The sequence below is a fragment of the Ovis canadensis genome, chromosome 20, assembly GCF_042477335.2.
Source record: "Ovis canadensis isolate MfBH-ARS-UI-01 breed Bighorn chromosome 20, ARS-UI_OviCan_v2, whole genome shotgun sequence".
NCBI classification, from domain to species: Eukaryota; Metazoa; Chordata; class Mammalia; order Artiodactyla; family Bovidae; genus Ovis; species Ovis canadensis.
Genome location: NC_091264.1, coordinates 55381826 through 55402850, shown reverse-complemented (window position 1 = coordinate 55402850; position 21025 = coordinate 55381826). Strand labels below are relative to the sequence as shown.

Genomic DNA, 21025 nt, shown 5'->3' with positions numbered 1-21025 from the left:
ACCTCAGATGGGCACGATACTGTCCCCAGAACTGGAGGGTGGATGGAGGCAGGGTCTGGCCTCTGAATGCCACTTACCGTTCCTGTCTTACGCCTCTTGGTTTATTTGATACAGCATGTAGCCGTGAGTTCGGGCAGTGGGAAGAATGATCTGGAAAAGATGAGCAACATCCTGGAAGCTGTGCCGCAGGTTAAGTTTATTTGCCTGGATGTGGCCAATGGGTACTCAGAACATTTTGTGGAGTTCGTGAAGCTGGTCCGGTCCAGATTTCCAGAACATACCATCATGGTAAGTGTGATGGGATGACCCTCTAGATGGGGAAGCAGAGAAGAGTTACATGGTGTGTTGGGAGAGCTGTGTTCTCTTGGGAGATTTTGGTGCCTTCTTTCTAGAAGAATAGTTGAGAATCAGTGGGAAAAGCACAGGCAGCAGCTGTGAAGATCTGAAAAGTGGCTCCACTATAAAAAGTAAAATCCAGATCAATGCCATAGGGTGTTGGCTCCTTGTCTTTGCTAAATATCATCAAGTGTTTCGTACCACGTGAGACCTTTAAACCAAGGTGTATGTCACTGCTTAACAGAGTCTGTTAAAAAAAAATAAAAACAACACAGTTGGCTTTCTCTTTATCATATTTGTCATCTCTGCACCATTCTCCTTGCTAATAGAAAAGTCTGCTGTGAGAGTTGAAATCCACAATATGAACATTTCACAATAGTCAGCTATTTGCAAATCAATTGGTGTATTGTTTTATCTAGGATCTTTATCTTTGAACTTTCCTACCTTTTGAGGGGGTTATTTTTACTAATTTTTAACACCATTACTGGTGAGAATGTATATCTGTTATCGTTGGGACACAGGTTTATAGAAAAATGAACTAGAAGCTTTAGGGTTAAATTTGGGCTTCTGGAAAATCTATATTGTAATTATGTATCTTTATTGGTCTTAATTAACATGGTGATTATTGATTGACCATTAGATAACTTACCTAACTCTCCTTTTATAAGTTTTTTTGAACCCAGTTCTTTTCTAAAATTTATTTTATTGTATAGTGGATTTACAATGTTATGTTAATTTCTGCTCTACAGCAAAGTGCTTTAGTTATACATATGTGCATATATACGTTTTTTATAGTCTTTCTTGTTATGGTATATCACGAGATGTTGAGTATAGTTCCCTGCGCTATACCGTAGGAGCTTGTTGTTTATCCACTCTGTACATATAGTTTGCATCTGCTAATCCCAAACTCCCAAACCATCCTTCCCCAGCCCCTCTTCTACCCTGACAAGCACAAGTCTGTTCTCTATGTCTTCCTTTTACAAATTTTTAATTTATCTTCACATTTCATTATTTTAAGGAAGGTATTTCTGTTGACAAAGCTAAATCACCTGTGAAGGATTTCCAAAACATTTTAAAAATATATTTTTATTTAGTTCTGGGTGTGCTGGGTCTTTGCTGCTGCTCAGACTTTGCTGTAGTTGCTGCCAGTGGGAGCTACTCTCTAGTTGCATTGCATGAGCTTCTCACTGCGGTGGCTTCTTTTCTTGTGGAGCACGGGCTCTAGGAAACGTGGGCTTAGTAGTTGCAGCCCCCAGGCTCCAGAGCAAAGGCTCAGTAGTTGTGGCGCTTGGGCTTAGTTGCTCCGTAGCATGTGGGATCTTCCTGGACCAGGGATTGAACCTGTGTCTCCCATATTGGCAGGTGGATTGTTTACCACTGAGCCACCAGGGCAGCAGCACCCCCCCCCCCCCCCGCCCCCACCAAATTTTTGAGATAAGTATTTTTATGCTTTCCAATCAAGTGAGAAGAAAGCATCAAGTATTGTCCCGAGGTCAACCACCTGTACCATGTTTGAAGCTGGAGGGGGGGGTGGGAAACAGCAAGATTCGTTTCACCCTCATCATAGTGCTGCCAGCATTGTTGTGTTCTGATGAAGAAACACCATTTGTTGAGTTCCTCTCATGTCTTTCAGAAGGTAGTGATTTCACCTGCAATGCAGGAGACGGAAGTTCGATCCCTTGAGAAGGGAATGGCAATGAACTCCAGTTTTCTTGCCTGGAGAATCCCATGGACAGAGAAACCTGGCAGACCATGGTCCATGGGGTTGCAAAGAGTCAGACACGACTGAGTGACTAACACTTTCACTCCCATGTTTCAGGAGGCTTCCTTCTGTTCTTTTTCTTTACATCATCTCTGTGAAGAGTAGGAACTGTTGTCCCAAGTTTATTGCAGATGAGAAATCCTTATTCCTGATCCTTTGACTTGGGGATTTTCACAAGCTCACACCCTTGTGAGTGTGGCACACCCTGTGGCATGGTGGAGCTGGGGTTTGAGGTCAGGGCGGTCAGAATTCAGAGTCCAGGCTCTGCCCTAGAGACCTGCAAACATGCCCCATCCTTGCTAACTTTACTGATGAAGCTCCCTCCTTCCACTGGGCCATACACGTGACCAGTTTCCTATTTCTCAGTCCTGAGCTGGGCAGCTTCCTCAGGCTTCTGTCATCACCCAGCAAGGTGTATATATCTAGTCCTGAGGCCCCAGCTGGCTCCTCTGCCCCTAGTCACCTGTGGCAACGGAGGAATGAGAAAGCTGGCCTCCTGGGAGGGCAGACGCCCCCTCCCCTTAGCTGGGACCTGGGAGCCCTGCAAACATTTGGTGTTAAACACAAACTCTGTGCAGTGATGACTGGGATGGTAGGAAGAGCAGGACAAATATTTGAGCAGGAGGAGGCCTTCATTGATTCCTTCTGGTGAGTACTTCTGGGTTGCTGTTGATGTTTCCTCTGATCTGAGGTAGTGGGATCTAGATCTTTCCAGATCATTCCAGTTCACCTCCAGTAGTTAGGGACCAGAAATTACACTTTTTGAATGAAGCAACATAGTGGCTCTACTTTTTTGTTTTGGATAGTTGACGTATTCTGTTGTGAAATATGACATACATACAAACAAGTGCATAAAACATGGGTGTTTAATAAACGGTCATAAAAGCAGGGGCCCTTCAGCATAGCTGTACTCTGCAGCCCCTCCTCCCACCTCGGACAAAAGCCCCACCCTTCCTGGTGCTCTTTTCCTTCCTCGAGTGTCCCTGGTTTTGCCATCTACCAATGCGTTCCTAAAGGACACCACTGAATTTGCCTATTTTTGAGCCTCATATAAATGGAGATTCTACTGCATATCTTCTGGGTCTTTGCCTCTGTAGTCCATTGCGATGGCCCACATTGTTTCATGGAAGCTGTGGGGTCATATACCGTTCCTGGGGTGAATCTTAATCCCGTCTCCCAGGCGCCTCCCTTGCTCTTGACCTCTTGCTCTGCTTTGACGCTGGTTGTACCAGCATTAACATCGCTGAGGGTCCCGGATGTCAGTGTGGCCACATGAGCAACATGATTCGGCTGAACCACGTTGGGGACATCACCTACCTTCTGAAGCTCATGCTTCTCCCCTGTGAAAAGCTGGTCAAGATAAAAATGGTTGGAGCATCATCATGGGGATCAGATGGGCTGATGGGAAGGGTGCAGTAGTCTCCCAGTGGCAAGTGGGCAAGTACCACTGAGTGACTGGGCATGTGTGCTGGGAACTGAACCAGAGGTGGAAGGCTGATGGAGAAAAGAAATGGGGGTGGGATGAGGGGGTGTATATTGGTTTTAAGAAGAAGGAGACAACATGAGCCACTTTTTGAAATAAGGATAGTGAGAGCAGAAATGCCCCAGCGCCCCAGAGCTTCCAGTGCACCCTGCCTACAGTTGCCCGTGAGTTTTAGCTCACAGCTGGCTGTACCTAGGGCTGAGCGGGCTGCCTGTTGTGGAGCCTGGCTTCCAGCTCCAGGGAGAGGAGCAGGGGAGATGGGCGGTACAGGAAGGAGGTGGGCTGGCAGGGCAGGGAAAGGGCACCAGGCCTAGTGCAGTGCCCAGGGGTTGCTGGGGTAGGGGTGAGGCATGGAGGGGGAAAGTGACACTGAGTTCCCATGCCCCCTGGGCACCCAGGGGTGCTGAGCCACACAGAGGCCCTGCCTGCTCTGTGCCTCTTCCCCGGGGAAGCGGGGTGGGTGGGGGGTGCAGGGTGATGCTTTTCAGTATTCCTCTGCAGTGCCTGCCGACTGAGCAGGGGCCGTATTCCCAGTGTTGGCATTGGTCTCCCCGGGGTGAGCAGGACGCTCTAGCCTTTCTCCCCCAGCTGCTTTACCCACATTGACTCCTCAGGTTCACGTGGAAACCTCCAGTATTCTTAACACCCTTGGTCTTTAGGAAGATAATTTTTCTCGTGGTGTTTGGAGGCATTGTGAGGATGCGCTTGTCCACTGATGGGGAACTGAAAGGTAGGTAACTCAGGGGATGCTGAGTGCTGTCCTGATGGTTATTTTGCAGTGAACGGAAGGGCAGCTCAGAAGCGTCTTGGCAGAGCCCCAGTTCCAGGCTTGCTGCTCCCATTGCCCAGCACATCTGGGGTTCACATGGACCCTTTGCTTCTTACCTTTCACCTAAGGAAAGCACCGCTGCAGGTCAGGAGGGAGGAAGCAGGGATGTTTAGAGAGCATCACTGGCAGAAAAGGGTCTTGTGAAGGTGCTGGGTGTTAGAGTGTGACAAGTCCTCTGGGCCTCTGCCTGGTGGCTTTCCGAGAGGAATGGGAATGGTGTGTTCTTGGGTGGATTCCAGGGACTGTGGAAAGAGGCGCTAGCAAGGACCAGGCACTTGTCTTTTATGATAACTGGTGCTCGAGTAAGGCTAAGGGCACCTACTTTAGTTGGGAGGCTTCAGCTTAGAGGGGTCAAGAAACGTTTTGATGTTCACGCAGCCAGTGAGAGGTGGGACTGAGCTAAAGAGTGTGTCCCCAGGGTCTGTAATCCCCCTTTCCAGGCTCCCCCCCATTACACCCTGCTGCAGCCAGACCCCCTACCAGCTCAGACTCCTTGTGACCAAGAGGTTCCTGTGTGGGGTCTCGTGTGTGTGTTTAGTCGTGTCCAACCCTATGGACTGTAGCCCACCAGGCTCCTCTGTCCATTCAATTTTCCAGGCAAGAACACTGGAGTGGTTTGCCATTTCCTCCTCCAGGGGCTCTTCCCAACCTAGGGATTAAACCCACAGTGTCCCCTGTCTCCTGCATTGGCAGGCAGATTCTTTACCACGAGAGCCGCCTGGGAAACCCAGGTTGGGTCCGGGAAATGCTTTTGTGCTGGTGGCTCTTTCTGATCTGGCCCTGAGGACACAGGCTTGTGACACCTAATCTGTTCAGAGGAGGCTAGCTCTGCTCCCATGGGGAATGTCAAGTCAGCCACTGTTGGCAAACCCTGGGAAGCTGTGGGCACGTCCTTGGCCTTTCCGTGTGTGGCCAGTGGCTCAGGCACCTGTCTGGATCCTTTCTCCAGCATTTCATGGTCAGATAAGGTTCTGAGTCACATGGAGGCCCTACCTGCTCTATGCCTCTTCCTGGGGAGGTGAGAGGGTGGGGGCGGGTGATGCTCTTCAGTCTTCTTGAAGGTGGCAGCCGTGGGCACCCTAATTTACCTCCCTGAAGCGCAGACACCCTCTCAGGCCAAGTTAGCCTAGATTTTCTGGTTCATCCTCTCTTTGGAACCAGTGTCAACTGAAACTGCGGCAGAAGCTAGGAAGGGCCCCCAAGATTCGGCTGATGTGTGCCTTTGAGAGTCACGCAGTAAATTTGGTTGCTTGTGTTTTTCATGTGAAAGGTGGTTATTGCCTTGGTGGCACCTCCTACTCCCTGGAATGCCCCGGTAAATAGAGGGATATCCTCGGGTGCATGGGGGAAGTCTCTGGTATTAATGTTCTAGCACTTTCTGTTAGGAGTTGGCCCTCAGGCCAGATTCAGTCTGCTGCTGTTGGCTTGTTGTTCAGTTGCTCAGTCCTATCTGACTCTTTGCGACCCCATGGACTGCAGCACGCCAGGCTTCCCTGTTCTTTGCTGTCTCTCGGAGTTTGCTCAAACTCATGTTCATCGAGTTGATGATGCCATCCAACCATCTCATCCTCTGTCATCGCCTTCTCCTCCTGCCCTCAGCCTTTCCCAGCATCAGGGTCTTGTCCAATGAGTCAGCTGTTTGCATCAGGTGGCCAAAGTATTGAAGCTTCAGCATCAACATCAGTCCTTCCATTGAATATTCAGGGTTGATTTCCTTTAGAATTGACTTGTCTGATCTTGCAGTCCAAGGGACTCTCAAGAGTCTTCTCCAGCACCACCGTTCAAAAGCATCATTTCTTCTGCGCTCAGTCTTCTTTACGATCCAACTCTCACATCCGTACATGACTACTGGAAAAACCATAGCTTTGACTAGACGGACCTTTGTAGGCAAAATGATGTCTCTGATTTTTAATATGCTGTCTAGGTTTGCCATAGCTTTTCTTCCCAGGAGCGAGCGTCTTTTAATTGCAAGACTGCAGTCACCATTTGCAGTGATTTTGGAGCCCAAGAAAATAAAGTCTGTCACTGTTTCCATTGTTTCCCCATCTATCTGCCATGAAGTGATGGGACCGGATGCCATAATCTTAGTTTTCTGCATGTTGAGCTTTAAGCCAGCTTTTTCACTCTCCTCTTTCACTTTCATCAAGAGGCTCTTTAGTTCCTCTTCACTTGCTACCATTAGTGTGGTGTCATCTGCATCCAACCATCTCATCTGAAGTGAAGTGAAGTCATTCAGTCGTGTCTGACTCTTTGCGACCCTGTGGACTGTAGCCTATCAGGCTGCTCTGTCCATGGCATTCTCCAGGCAAGAATACTGGAGTGGGTTGCCATTTCCTTCTCCACTGCATATCTGAGGTTATTGAGGTTATTGATATTTCTCCCAGCAATCTTGATTCCAGCTTGTGCTTCATCCAGCCTGGCATTTCTCATAATGTACTCTGCATGTGAGTTAAATAAGCAGGGTGACAATATATAGCCTCGATGTACCTCCCCTTGACTTGACTTCCCCAATTTGGAACCAGTCTGTTGTTCTATGTCTGGTTCTAACTGTTGCTTCTTGACCTGCATGCAGGTTTCACAGGAGACAGGTAAGTTGGTCTGGTATTCCCAGATCTTTTAAGAATTTTCCACAGTTTGTTGTGATCCACACAAAGGCTTTAGTATAGTCGATGAAGCAGAAGTAGATATTTTTCTCGAATTCTCTTGCTTTTTCTGTAATCCAGCGGATGTTGGCAATTTGATCTCTGGTTCCTCTGCCTTTTCTAAATCCAGCTCGTACATCTGTAAGTTCTCAGTTCACATACTGCTGAAACCTAACTTGAAGGATTTTAAGCGTTACCTTGCTAGCATGTGAGATGAGTGCAATTGTGCAGTAGTTTGAATATTCCTTGGCATTGCCCTTCTTTGGGATTGGAATGAAAACTGACCTTTTCCAGTCCTGTGGCCACTGCTGAGTTTTCCACATTTTCTCATTCTACAGAAAGGATTTTTCTTGGCAAAAGACTTCCGAAGAGCCAGTAAAATGTGGATAGAAAACTTACTGTTTAATGGGTACAAAATTTCAGTTTGGGATGATGAAAAAGTTCTGGAGATGGATATTGGTGAAGTTCCTTTGTAAACCTTCCAGTGACAAGGACAGGTGGGTCTGATCAGCCCCGCTTTATAGCAGGATAAATGGAGACTTGGAGTGGATATGATTTTCATAAAATTACCCAGTGAGTGGGAGGGCCTTCGGTCAGCCCCAGCTTTCTGAAGTTATCTTGCCATAGATGTTTGGGTCCAAAGGAGAACTGGAAGAATTGGGGTTGGTTTTTGCCCAGAGGACTTTTCAATTTATTTTTAAAAGTTTTCATTTAAAAAAAAATTTATTTAATTTTTGGCTGTGCTGGGTCTTGGTTGCTGCGTGGGCCTTTCTCTAGCTGTGGCTGGCTGACATCTCATTGTGGTGGCTTCTCTTGTTGCAGAGCTGAGCTCTAGGGTGCTCAGGCTTCAGTACTTGTGGCACAGAGGCTTAGTCAGTTCTCAGCCTGTGGGATCTTCCTGGACCAGGGATGGAAGCCGTGTCTCCTGCGTTGGCAGGGGATTCTTAACCACTGAGCCACCAGGGAAGCCCCCTAGAGGCCTTTCTTAAATGGTACAGAAGTACGTGAAATGTCCGTGTAGTTCCTTTTACGTGTTCTCTGGGCCCTCCCACCTGCCCTGGACTCGGAGGAGCAGGAGGTGGTGCCCGGACAGTGCTTGGCCTCCCTGGGGAGAGGGGGGCCTCACAGAAACCTCCACCTGTCTGCTCTGGGACCCAGCTAGGGTCTGCAGCTTCTATTTGTCCTGGCTGCTCCCGTCACGACCAGGCCGGACGTGCTGCCAACTTCTGAGCCTGTGGTATCCACTCCCCACAGGAGCTGTTTCTGGCCAAGATAAGCGGACTGCTCACTAATCACCCCCGGCCAACTACACCCCCACCCCAGCGCATCCCACCCCGAGCCTGCTGCTGCCTTTGCTGTGGGCTGGGCTTCCCCCAGAGCCTAACCACACTCCCGGGGCCTCTCACATTTCTGAGCTTGACTTCTTTCAGCTTTTGTGCTTGCCCATCTTGGTTTCAAACTTGGATTGGTGTTTGTTCCTGCAAGGGGACACTCACCGTCCTCGCCTAGTCATCGGCATCCTTGTTGTGTGGTCCTCAGGCTGGAGGCTTTTTGTCATCAGTCTGGATTTTTCCATGCTCAGTCCTCTTTGTGGTGCCCGCTTCTGGTTCAGGAGCCCTGAAGGCAGCTCGGAGGGGATGGGGACACCTGGGGAGCCCCTGGGCTCTCAATGGCATCAGCTCCCTCCACACTTTTAACCTTATCTTCACCTCACATGGTTATACTTGCTATGTCCATCTGAGGTGATTTGAATTGACTTATTTGGTATAAAGTGAACCCTTTTAAACTGGTCTGTAGGCAGTACCAGAATGGAGAGAAAAGTCCACAATGAAAGTGAAACCTTGTAGGGAGCTTCGAGTAGCTTCTTTAGGTGTTTAATTTTTAACTTCTAATTAATTTTCATTTGTAAAATCTATTTTGAATTTTTAGCAAGTCAACCAGGGAGGAAGAATGAGGGCTTGGCGTGCTGTTTCTTGGGTTCCTGTGTGTGTGCTAAGTCACTTCAGTTGTGTCTGACTCTTTGCGACCCTATGCACTGTATCTGCCATGCTCCTCTGTCCATGGGATTCTCTAGGGAAGAGTACTGCAGTCGGTTGCCATGCCCTCTCCCAGGGCAATCTTCCCAACCCAGGGACCAAACCTGTGTCTTCTGCAGCTCCTGCACTGCAGGCAGATTCTTTACCGCTGAGCCACCAGGGAAGCCCTTCTTGGGTTCCTACTAAGTTCTTTTCCAGGTTCAGAATTGTATACTTAGGAGAAAATAAAAACCCTAAGAAAACAGAAACTATAACTTTCAATTGTAAAAGTAATGCAGTTTCTACTGTCAAATCCAAGAAATTGTAAGGAATTACTGATAAAAGTCAGAATATTCCCTTACCAGGACATGTTTTATCAGCCTTTTGGTGTATATTTCCATCTATACATATACTTGTTTAACAAAACTGAGATCTTACTGTTTCCTTCTGTTTCTCCTAACATTATACTGAAAGCATTTAAGCATTTTCCCATGGCATCAAACCAATCTTATAAACATCACATGGGTTGGCCGGAGATTGTCGAACCATTCCCATTTGGGGGAATATATTTGCAGTTTTGCACCGTTAACAATAATACATGTTTGTAGTTAAATCTTTGACCTCATCCATAATTATTGCCTTGAGAGAAAATCCTGGAAGTTATTGGATCAAAGGATATATATACTTTTCATTTCTGTATATGGGCAAATTATTTTCTAGGAAAACTTGTACTGGAGTAGGCATTCCACTGGCAGAGAATGAGTGTCTGTTTTCAGCATTTAGTTTTTATAATCACTGACAATTTGTTAAGTGAAAAGTGGTACCTTGCTGATATCTTCATTGAAATTTGATTGCAAATTTCAGTGAAGGTTAAACACTTTCCCTGTGTTTATTGCCCACTTTTATTTCTCTCATTAGTTCATGTCCTTCAGAAGTTATTCTATGCAGTACTTGCATTTTTCTTGTAGATTTGGAAAAGCTCTCATAATGTTAGTCTTCTTCATAATTGTGAATCTTTTTCTCCACCAGGCTGTTTATTAGTTTTGTTGATTATATGCATGAGTGTGTGTTTATGCAGGTTTTTAACTTTCATGTAGACAGATCTGTCTTTATGTTTTTTCACTTGTATGTGTATTACAAGTATTCAAAATTTTCCTCTAAATCTGGGAGGAGACAACTTTTAATTTATCTGAAGCTTATTTTGGTGCAAGGTATGAGTGATAATCCATATCTGTTTCCAAAAGATCCCTTTCCCCCCAAATTTCAATATTTCTGTCTATTGAAATATTGTTCCTTTCCTCTGTGACGTGAAATGCCGTCTTTATCATGTACTGTATTCTCATATGTTCCTATCCTTTCTCTGGGCTAACATTTTCCATTGTCAAATGCTGTTGGGATTAAAGTAACTTTGAGCCATTCTCATCACCCCTTTTGAAGATCCTTTTATACAAAGTTAAAAGTCACGTTGTCTAGGTGGAGAAAGAAAAATTCCCCTTGGAATTAATTCAGTGAAAAGACACTTTTGGGGCTTCAATGCCAAAAAACAAGTTGTATGAGTTAGGGATGCACTACCCAAAATAAGACTTTGCACAGTTGTGAAAATTCAGACAGGCATCCTGCCAAGTATTCTGTGTACTAACTGAAGAATCCACAGGCCAGTGAGTTGTAATAAAAAGGGCTATTTTTATGTTCCCAGGATCCTGCAGTGAAAGAACATGCACTGTTTTCAAACCAGATGCATCCTTCTGGTTTTTAGTTTCTACCACTTCCTGGCTTATGGGTTTATTCTTAGGACCACAGTTTCATGTTGTTCTGAAATGAAGTATGTACCAGTCCCCAAGGTGCCTAGGGTTCATCTGCCTTTTCATATCTCAGTGGGAACCACTGACCCTATGATGGGTTTAGTTCAACCCAGTCGTCAGTCATGTCCGACTCTTTGCAACCCCATGGACTGCAGCATGCCAGGCCTCCCTGCCCATCACCAACTCCTGGAGCTTGCTCAAACTCATGTCCATCAAGTCGGTGATGCCATCCAAGCATCTCATCTTCTGTTGTCCCCTTCTCCCGCCTTCAATCTTTCCCAGCATCAGGGTCTTTTCAAATGAGTCAGTTCTTGGTATCAGGTAGCCAAAGTATTGGAATTCCAGCTTCAGCATCAGTCCTTCCAATGAATACTCAGGACTGATTTCCTTTAGGATGGGATATCCAGGTATTTTCCCAACTGTGAGGTGACCAGTAGTTCCCTAATTCTGGGTTCTATTGGTTCCATAGAAGTTCTTCAGGGGTTTTGCAAACTGTGAACCACAATTAACATTTTAATCAGCTGAGAGAGTGTTTCATTGCTTATTTTATATGTTTGGGTTCTCTGTAAGAGTTTGTCTTGCCTGACCTAGAAAGACCAAGGTCTCTTGGAGTTCTGAAGTCATGTAGTTCCGTAAATTCCTCATGCTTTCTGCTCACCCAGCGGTAGCCTGGGGTGTCCAATTCTGTGTTCTTGTTAATTGTTGTTATTTAGGGTTGTTTCCAAAGTTGCTGGCATACTGAGTGCAGCACTTTAGCAGCATCATCTTTTAGGATTTAAAATAGCTCAGCTGGAATTCCATCACCTCCCCTCGCTTGGTTGGTGGTGATGCTTCCTAAGTTGACGCCCAGTTGATGTCACACTCTAGGACGTCTGGCTCTTGGTGAATGATCACACCATCATAGTTAATTGAGAAGAAAGGAAACCTGGAGAAAACCCCAAGCCACCAATTGGCTGAAAGTTGATTCAGGGATTGGGCCCTTGTCTTCTCCGTTTTTTACTTTTGTCCCCTTGGCTGCCTGATGGCTTCAGAACCGGCTCCTCCTTGTGTGTAGGAGTGGGGCTCCTCCGTCACTCACCAAGTTCCTCCCGGAGTAGTTCATGATCATAAGCTATATTCTTTCTATCCCAGGCAGGGAACGTGGTGACGGGAGAGATGGTGGAAGAGCTTATTCTTTCTGGAGCAGATATCATCAAAGTAGGAGTTGGACCAGGTAAGATTTGCTGGGAGCACAGCTGAGAGTGTGTTGTTGGGGAGGATTGGGGTCTAGCGCTTGGGGGGACCAGAGATGCCCAGAAGGGACCTCAGGAATGATCCAGCCACAGGTTTAAAGCACATTTCTTTTGGAAGTATTGTTGAGCTTCTGATCAGAAGAGTCTCCTGATTAGAAATATCACTGAGCTACTTTCTGATGCCTCTGGGATGTTCTGAAGGAACTTGAATATGGTTCGATTCGAATAAGGTCTTGGTTTCAGAACATTCCTGTGGACGAAAAGAATGAGAGCTCATGAGTGATCCCATTCACCTTGAAGAGGAAGGTGAGGTATGAAGAGCTCACAGGGACAGTTAATGGATGTGAATGACTCCAGTTTATGTGAATGTTTGAGGGACCCCAATCATTACAAATAAGCATGCAGCTGAGGCCACGTTTGAACTTGACTCATGGTCCAGGCAGTTATCACCTTTGGCTCTTCAGCTGATACATATCCATCTCAGATTTTGCTGCATCCTCCCAGGCCTTCTCTCCCAGGACCACCGGTGGCATTCTGAGTGGAGGAATAAGGTGGCACCTTTCTACCCTCTTCTGGGTAGACCTATTCCTCTCAGGGCCACTTGATGCTGACCTTCCCTTTTGGCCAGACAGGTGCATGAGCTTCCATATTTTTAATTTCTTCATATTAAAAATTCCTCCTTGCACATCCATGATTAACCAAACACTAAAATGGGAGAGAAGGAAAAGAGATATACATTTTCATTTGGGAATAAAAAAACAGCCAAGTTTTTTTTTTTTTTTAAACAAATACCACACTCTCAGAAGACACTACCAAAAAAGGAAGCAAACCATAGTCTGAGAGGGAGGCAGAAACCATGGTTGTGTTGTGACCTGGCACAGTCATCAGCCTTGAGGGACCAGGATGGGCAGGAAGGGACTCTTAGGGAAGGAGAGCCCTGTAGGCTTGTAAATGGCCCTAAGCACTTTTTTTCTTTAAATAATTTTATCTGTTTATTTTTGGCTGTGCTGGGTGTTCACCACTGTGCAGGCTTTTCTCGAGGTTTGGTAGACGGAGGCTGCTCTCTAGCTGTGGTGCAGGGGCTTCTCATTGTGGGGCTTCTGTTACGGAGCCCAGGCTCCAGGCGCGTGGGCTCAGTAGTAAGGGCTGCCGGGCTCGAGAGCACAGGCTCAGTAGTTGTGTCACGTGGGCTTGGTTGCTCCCCGGCACGTGCGATCTTCCTGGACCGGGGATCAAACTTGTGTCTCCTGCCTTGGCAGGTGGATTCTTTACTACTGAGCTCCACCAGGGAAGCCCAGGTGAAAGCATTAAATAAGGTTCATCACAGAACAACTCCTGGGACCTGGGGGAAAAAAAGCATTAAAAATGTGTCCCATGGCCACTGGGGCTGGGAAGAAGTGGGTACCCAGTTTCTCCTATTAACCTGGGGTTTCATCAGGACCGCTCCCACGCCTTGTCCCCCACCCATGCAGAGCTCCAGGCCACTGCAGCTGAGTGCCTGCCCTCCAGGATCTGGCAGTGGAGTGGGAAAGGAGAAAGGCCGATTCTGAACCAGAACCAGAGGTTGTAAAGCTCCAGCTGTGCCTCGCACAGTGCGTGTCTGGGGCAGGGGTGCCTTGGTCGGGAGGGAAGCACCACAACCCCCAGGGAGCAAGTGGCCGTGTTGTAAGGATGGACAGAGGGAGACGGCTCCTCCCTGCAACTGGATGCGGGAGAAGGCGGCTCCCCTGGTCCAGGTGACTCTGCCGGACCCAGGCCTCAAAGTATATATAGCCTTGGCTCTCGACCTGTCGGGAGAGGTTTGTGGGCAGCTGGGAAGCCACTGGTGATGGTGGGGAAAAGGAGAGGAGGCAGAGGCTTTGCATGAGTCTGGTGGGAGTGGAGGAGTTCATGCCCAGCTTTTGCATGGGCCCATAGGCGACACCTCCAGACAGGCAGGAGGGACAAAGAGTGAGTGGTGAAGCGGTGGATACAGGGACGTGACTCATTCATTCTTGAGTTCATGCATGCTTTCAGTGACTATTTATAGCGGCCTTATTATGCACAAAGCTCTGTTCTTAGCACTGGATTGACAACAATGAATATCCACGGAGCTTACCCTCCAGCAGAGAAAACAGATCCTCGGTTCTTACACAAATAATGACTTAAATGCTCTTTTTGAAACGAGCTGCTGTGACGAACAACGTTCCTGAGGCAGTGACATGGAAGATGAAGCCTGGAAGATGAGAAAGGGTTGGCCAGACCAGGGGGTTGGTGCAGAGGGGAGTGCTCGGGAGACAGAACATCACGTACAGGGGATCCCCGAGGTGGGAGGAATGGAAAGGTCAGCGAGGCTGGGGGGTGCCGAGCGGGGCGGGCCGAGAGAAGAGGGGGTGGGCGGGTAGGCAGTGCAGAGCTTGAGCTGGGTGGCCTCGGAGCAGGAGCTGGTCTGCTGGGAGGGAAGGGGAGGCTTGAGCAGGGAGATATGCTGGAGAGGCCCGTCTGATTCGGCCTGGACCTGACTGAGCTAATGCACTGCAGATAGTGAACTAGGGCTGGAGTTGACCATGGGGAGGGCAGAGGTCAGCGGGGATGAAGGCATCAAGGCGGCTGGTTTGAGTTCTGCAGTGGCAGCTCACCTCAGAGGCCGGGCTGGACAGGGTGAGAGATGGACCAGGAGAGGGTGAGGACCGGGAGGCTGGCGTGTGTAGAGGCCAGAGCCGGGTCAGAGGGAGGCTGGACCGGGAGGCTGGCGTGTGTAGAGGCCAGAGCTGGGTCAGAGGGAGGCTGGAACAGGAGGCTGGCGTGTGTAGAGGCCAGAGCTGGGTCAGAGGGAGGCTGGACCGGGAGGCTGGAGTGTGTAGAGGCCAGAGCTGGGTCAGAGGAAGGCTGGACCGGGAGGCTGGCATGTGTAGAGGCCAGAGCCGGGTCAGAGGGAGGCTGGACCAGGAGGCTGGCATGTGTAGAGGCCAGAGCCAGGTCAGAGGGAGGCTGGACCAGGATGCTGGCGTGTGTAGAGGCCAGAGCCGAGTCAGGGCGGCTGCGAGCATGCCCTGAGCGCTGGCTCCCTTTGCTCAGCGGCTTACTGGAGGCCAGGCAGTCTTCATCCCTCATGCCATTTCATCTCCATCACAGCCCCATGAGGTCAGTGCTTTCATTTCCACCTTTTGAGCGAGGCACTGAGGCTTAGAGAAGTGAGTCATTTGACAGAAGTTGAAGGTCAAGGAGGCTCAAGACCATGGGAGGCATCTGAAGGTCTCTTGTGGTTGTGTGGGAAGTGAGGGAAGGTGGGAAGGAGTGGAGGTTGGGAAGTCGGTAAGAGGGAGCTGATATCGTGGAGAGTTGACCGTGACCGGTGTAGGGAGCCGTGCCCTGGACCTGAGCGGAGGAGGGTGATATGGGCCCGGAAAGGACGAGTGGCCATGACGGCTGTTATAACCACCTCGGCTGAGCTGCGGGGGCCGCCCTGCCCCGCGCCCCGCCTCCGCCCTGCCCCGCCCCCCTCCACCCCAGGAAATGGGGGCATGGCTGTGTGATGGGAGAGGAGGCTCGTTGTCTGCTCAGCCCTAACCATCTCTCTCTGGGGTCCCCCTCCTCCTCCATCCAGGTTCTGTGTGCACCACCCGCACCAAGACGGGGGTGGGCTACCCCCAGCTGAGCGCTGTGATCGAGTGCGCAGACTCGGCCCACGGCCTGAAGGGGCACATCATCTCCGTAAGTGTCCGGGCGGGGCTGGGGGAGGGGCTGTGGGGGGATGTTTCCGGGAGGCCCTTGTCCCCTGCCGCCTTTCACCTCGTTGGTGACCCTGCGGTCTCGGGAGCCAGCTGGGGACCACGCTCGCAGCGTTCGGTGACGGTGACACGTGACAGAGATACAGGCCCTACTCCCTAGGGACTGTGGAGAAGGGGGTGGCTCCTTGGCCAGTAACTACGCTGTAGTCAGTAATAGCTGGAGGTGGTGCTTATCATGACGGGATACATGGGGAGCTTTGAGAAAATGAGAGGGTCACGTGTTTGCTTGCTAGGGCTCGCTGTAACAAAGTGCCCCTTACTGGATGAAGCACAAGCTGGACTCAAGATTACAGGCAGACGTATCAATAACCTCAGATAGGCAGATGACACCACCCTTATGGCCGAAAGTGAGGAAGAACCAAAGAGCCTCTTGATGAAGGTGAAAGAAAAGAGTGAAAAAGTTGGCTTAAAACTCAACATTCAGAAAACAAGAGATCATGGCATCTGGTCCCATCACTTCATGGCAAATAGATGGGGAAACAATGGAAACAGTGACAGACTTTATTTTTTTGGGCTCCAAAATCACTGCAGATGGTGACTGCAGCCATAAATTAAAAGATGCTTGCTCCTTGGAAGAAGAGTTATGACAAATCTAGACAGCATATTAAAAAGCAGAGATATTACTTTGCCAACAAAGGTCCATCTAGTCAAAGCTATGGTTTTTCCAGTAGTTGTGTATGGATGTAAGAGTTGGACTATAAAGAAAGCTGAGCACTGAAGAATTGATGCCTTTGAACTGTGGTGTTGGAGAGGACTCTTGAGAGTCCCTTGGACAGTAAGGAGATCCAACCAGTCCATCCTAAAGGAAATCAGTCCTGAATATTCATTGGAAGGACTGTTGCTGAAGGTGAAACTCCAATAGTTTGGCCACCTGATGCAAAACACTGACTCATTGGACAAAACCCTGATTCTGGGAAAGACTGAAGGCAGGAGGAGAAGGAGAAGGCAGAGGATGAGATGGTTGGATGGCATCACCGACTCAATGGACATGAGTTTGAGTAAACTCTGGGAGTTGGTGATGGACAGGGAGGCCTGGTGTGCTGCAGTCCATGGGGTCGCAAAGAGTCAGACACGACTGAGCGACTGAACTGAACAAATAAGAGAAGTATATTGTCTCACTCTTCTGGAGGTCAGAGGTCCAAGATCAAGGTGTCAGTAGGGCTACGAAGCCTCCAGGGAACCCCTGTTCCAGCCTCCAGAGCTTCTGGAAGTTGCTTAGCTAAGGGCACCAGAGTTCTGGTTTTCACAGGGCATCCTCCCTGCATGCACATCTGCCTTTGTGTCCGGACTTCTCCTTTTTATAAGAACATCAGTTGTATGGGACTAGAGCCCACCCTACTCCAAGGTGATCTCACCTTAGCTACTCACATCTGCAGTGCTTTCAGTGCTCCAGCTGGTCACCGGTTTCTGTAGTGAGCACGGGTTTGGTACGATGCTGGGGGCAGAAGTTAGATTATGCAAGTGGAGGGGTATATGGATGGAGGTGAAGAGAGTCAGTGATCTAACAACACTGTTATGGAGCTCCTGGAAGGAAAACACCCCAGTACTCAGCGAATAAATGTTACAGATCGAAGGTGTGTCAATTTAACCCTCAGTTTATCTGTCATTCTTCTCTACCTTTATCGACATGTCCATCATTCAAGTAGTCATCACATGTGTCTCCTTCTAGGGGAGATGCTCAGAACAGGGCAGAACTTGTCAGATATATGGATGGACTTGGACAGAGCTATGGCTTCAGTTTATGGGGGTTATATATGTATATCCTGAAAGTGAAAGTCTCTCAGTCGTGTCCTACTCTTCGCAACCCCATGGTCTGTATAGTCCATGGAATTTTCCAGGCCAGAATAGTGGAGTGGGTAGCCTTCGCTGCCTCCAGGGGATCTTCCCAACTCAGGGAATGAACCCAGGTCTCCCACATTGCAGGCAGATTCTTTACCAGCTGAGCCTCAAAGGAAGCCCGTATATATCCTATAAACATTTGAATTATATATATTTAATAACATATATCTACATTCTGAACTTTTGGCATGTTTTTAGCAGTGCTATAACAATGGACTCATATTAAATATAGTAAATTAAATCTTCAGTCCTTTTCACTTGTTCAGTTGCCAAGCCAAGCTCTCACATTAAATAATTGACAGGCTATTTTGGTTAAAAAAAAAAATGGATATAGTAAATTAACATTCTGGTGGAATGATCTGTTACTGGTTTTGGTTCATCATTGAAACTAGTGAGATTTGATTTCTAGACCTGCTTTGAGGACATAATTTATTGTTGTTCAATTGCTCAGTCGTGTCCGACTCTTTGCTACCCCATGGGCTACAGCACGCCAGGCCTCCCTGTCCTTCACTGTCCCCTGGAGTTGTTGAAACTCATGTTCATTGAGTCAATGATGCCATCCATCCATCTATCTCATCCTCTGTTGTCTCTTTCTCTTCCTGCCCTCAATCTTTCCCAGAATCAGGGTCTTTTCCAGTGAGTTGTCTCTCTGTATCAGGTGGCCAACTGAAGTTTCAGCTTCAGTCCTTCCAATGAATATTCAGGACTGATTTCCTTTAGGATGGACTGGTTGGATCTCCTTACTGTCCAAGGGACTCTCAAGAGTCTTCTCCAACACCACAGTTCAAAAGCATCAGTTCTTTGGCACTCAGCTTTCTTTATAGTCCAACTCTCACATCCACACATGACTACTGGAAAAACCATAGCTTTGACTAGATGGACCTTTGTTGGCAAAGTAATGTCTCTGCTTTTTAATACACTGTCTAGGTTGGTCATAACTTTTCTTCCAAGGAGCAAGTGTCTTTTAAATTTCATGGCTGGAATCACCATCTGCAGTGATTTTGGAGCCCCCAAAATAAAGTCTGTCACTGTTTCCATTGTTTCCCCATCTATTTGCCATGAAGTGATGGGACTGGATGCCATAATCTTTGTCTTTTGAATGTTGAGTTTTAAATCAGCTTTTTTACTCTCCTCTTTCACTTTCAACAAGAGGTTCCTGAATTCCTCTTCGATTTCTGCCATAAGGGTGGTGTCATCTGCATATCTGAGGTTATTGATATTTCTCTCAGCAATTTTGATTCAAGCTTGTGCTTCATTCAGCCTAGCATTTTGCATGATTTTACTCAACATATTAGTTAAATAAGCAGGGTGACAATATACACTCTTGACGTACTCCTTTCCCCATTTGAAACAGTCTATTGTTGCATGTCTGGTTCTAATTGTTGCTTCTTGACCTGCATATAGATTTCTCAGGAGGTAGGTAAGGTGGCCTGGTAGTCCCATCTCTTGAAGAATTTTCTACAGTTTGTTGTGATCCACACAGTCAAAGACTTTAATGTAGTCAATGAAGCAGATGTTTTTCTGTAATTCTCTTGCTTTTTCCATGGTCCAGTAGATGTTAGCAATTTGATCACTGGTTCCTCTGCCTTTTCTAAATCCAAGTTGCACATCTGGAAGTTCTCAATTCACAGACTGTTGAAGAAGCCTAGCTTGGAGAATTTTGAGCAGTTCTTTACTAGCGTGTGAGATGAATGCAATTGTGTGGTATCTTGAACATTCCTTGGCATTGCCTTTCTTTGGGACTAGAATGAAAACTGACCTTTTCCAGTCCTGTGGCCACTGCTGAGTTTTCCAAATTTGCTGGCATATTGAGTGCAGCCCTTTCACAGCATCGTCTTTTAGGCTTTGAAATAGTTCAGCTGGAATTCCATCATCTCTGTTAGCTTTGTTCATAGTAATGCTCCTAAAGACCCACTTGACTTCAGACTCCAGGATGTCTGGCTCTGGATGAGTGATCACACCACCATGATTATCTGAGTCACGAAGACCTTTTTTGTATAGTTCTTCTTCATTCTTGCCACCTCTTCTTAATATCTTCTGCTTCTGTTAGGTCCATACTATTTCTGTCCTTTATTGTGCCCATCTTTGCATGGAATGTTCCTTTTGTATCTCTAATTTTCTTGAAGAAATCTCTAATCTTTCTCATCCTATTGTTTTCCTCTATTTCTTTGCATTGTTCACTTAAGGCTTTCTTATCTCTTCTTGCTGTTCTTTGGAACTCTTCATTCAAATGGGTGTATCTTTCCTTTTCTCCTTTGCCTTTCCCTTCTCTTCTTTTCTCAGCCATTTGTAAGGCCTCCTCAGACAATGCTTTTTTGCATTTCTTTTTCTTAGGGATGTGTTTGATCACCGCCTCCCATACAGTGTTATGAACTTCCATCCATAGTTCTTCAGGCACTCTATCAGATCTATCAGATCTAATCCCTTAAATCTCTTTGTCACTTCCACTGTATAATCATAAGGGATTTGATTTAGGTCATACCAGAATAGTGGTTTTCTCTATTGTCTTCAATTTAAGTCTGGATTTTGCAATAGGAAATTTGTGACCTGAGCCACAGTCAGCTCCCAGTCTTGTTTTTGCTGACTGTATACAGCCTCTCCCATTTTCGGCTGCAAAGAATATAATCAATCAGATTTCGGTATTGAGGGTATAATAATATACTTTTTTTTTTTAATAATATACTTTAAGCACACAATGAGCACACAATCTCTTTCAGATTTTACTGCAGCATCTGAGCCTTGCCGCCGGTGCTTCCCCCCTGCATGACTTGGTAAACCGAAATGAAGATCTAGGTCTTTGATTCATGGTCCCACGCTCACTTCCTGTGCTCCTTCTGGTTTCTCATCCAGGCTTTCCATCCATCCATCCATTCAGTTAGTTCATATTCATTGAGCATCTACTGTGTGCTTGGGGCTGGAATAAATGACCGAAGATTTATCGGGTGCTGACAGAGTTCTTTCCCAGGTGGTGTTAGTGGTAAAGAACCTGCCTGCTAATGCAGGAGGCATAAGAGATGCAGCTTTGATCCCTCGGTTGGGAAGATCCCTTGGAGAAGAGCATGGCAACCCACTCCAGTATTCTCACCTGGTGGGCTATAGTCCATAGGGTCACACAGAGTCAGACATGACTGAAACGACTTAGCATACATGCACAACAGTTCTAAGGTCTTCAACTCAGTATCTTTCTCTTTTAGCTTTTGCCCTAGTGAACAAATTAAGACCCATTTATTGAACAACTTGTGCATAAAAGGCTGACATAGAGCCATCATCCTACATTTATGGAGTGAGTTGATTTAGGGAGAGATATCATTGGAG

The 21025-nt window shown here is 47.3% G+C and overlaps 1 protein-coding gene across 2 annotated transcripts in view; it reads left to right on the top strand.

Annotated features, from left to right (window-relative positions):
• Positions 1–21025, top strand: part of GMPR (guanosine monophosphate reductase) — a 60530-nt gene that overhangs the window by 18301 nt on the left and 21204 nt on the right. For both annotated transcript variants that reach the window (XR_011251316.1, XM_069563868.1), the window contains exons 4-6: positions 115–288; positions 12001–12082; positions 15688–15794. Coding sequence is in view for 1 of the 2 variants with exons in the window: in XM_069563868.1 (XP_069419969.1) it covers positions 115–288; positions 12001–12082; positions 15688–15794 (363 nt within the window). In the remaining variant the exon portion in view is untranslated. The remainder of the gene's footprint in view (positions 1–114; positions 289–12000; positions 12083–15687; positions 15795–21025) is intronic.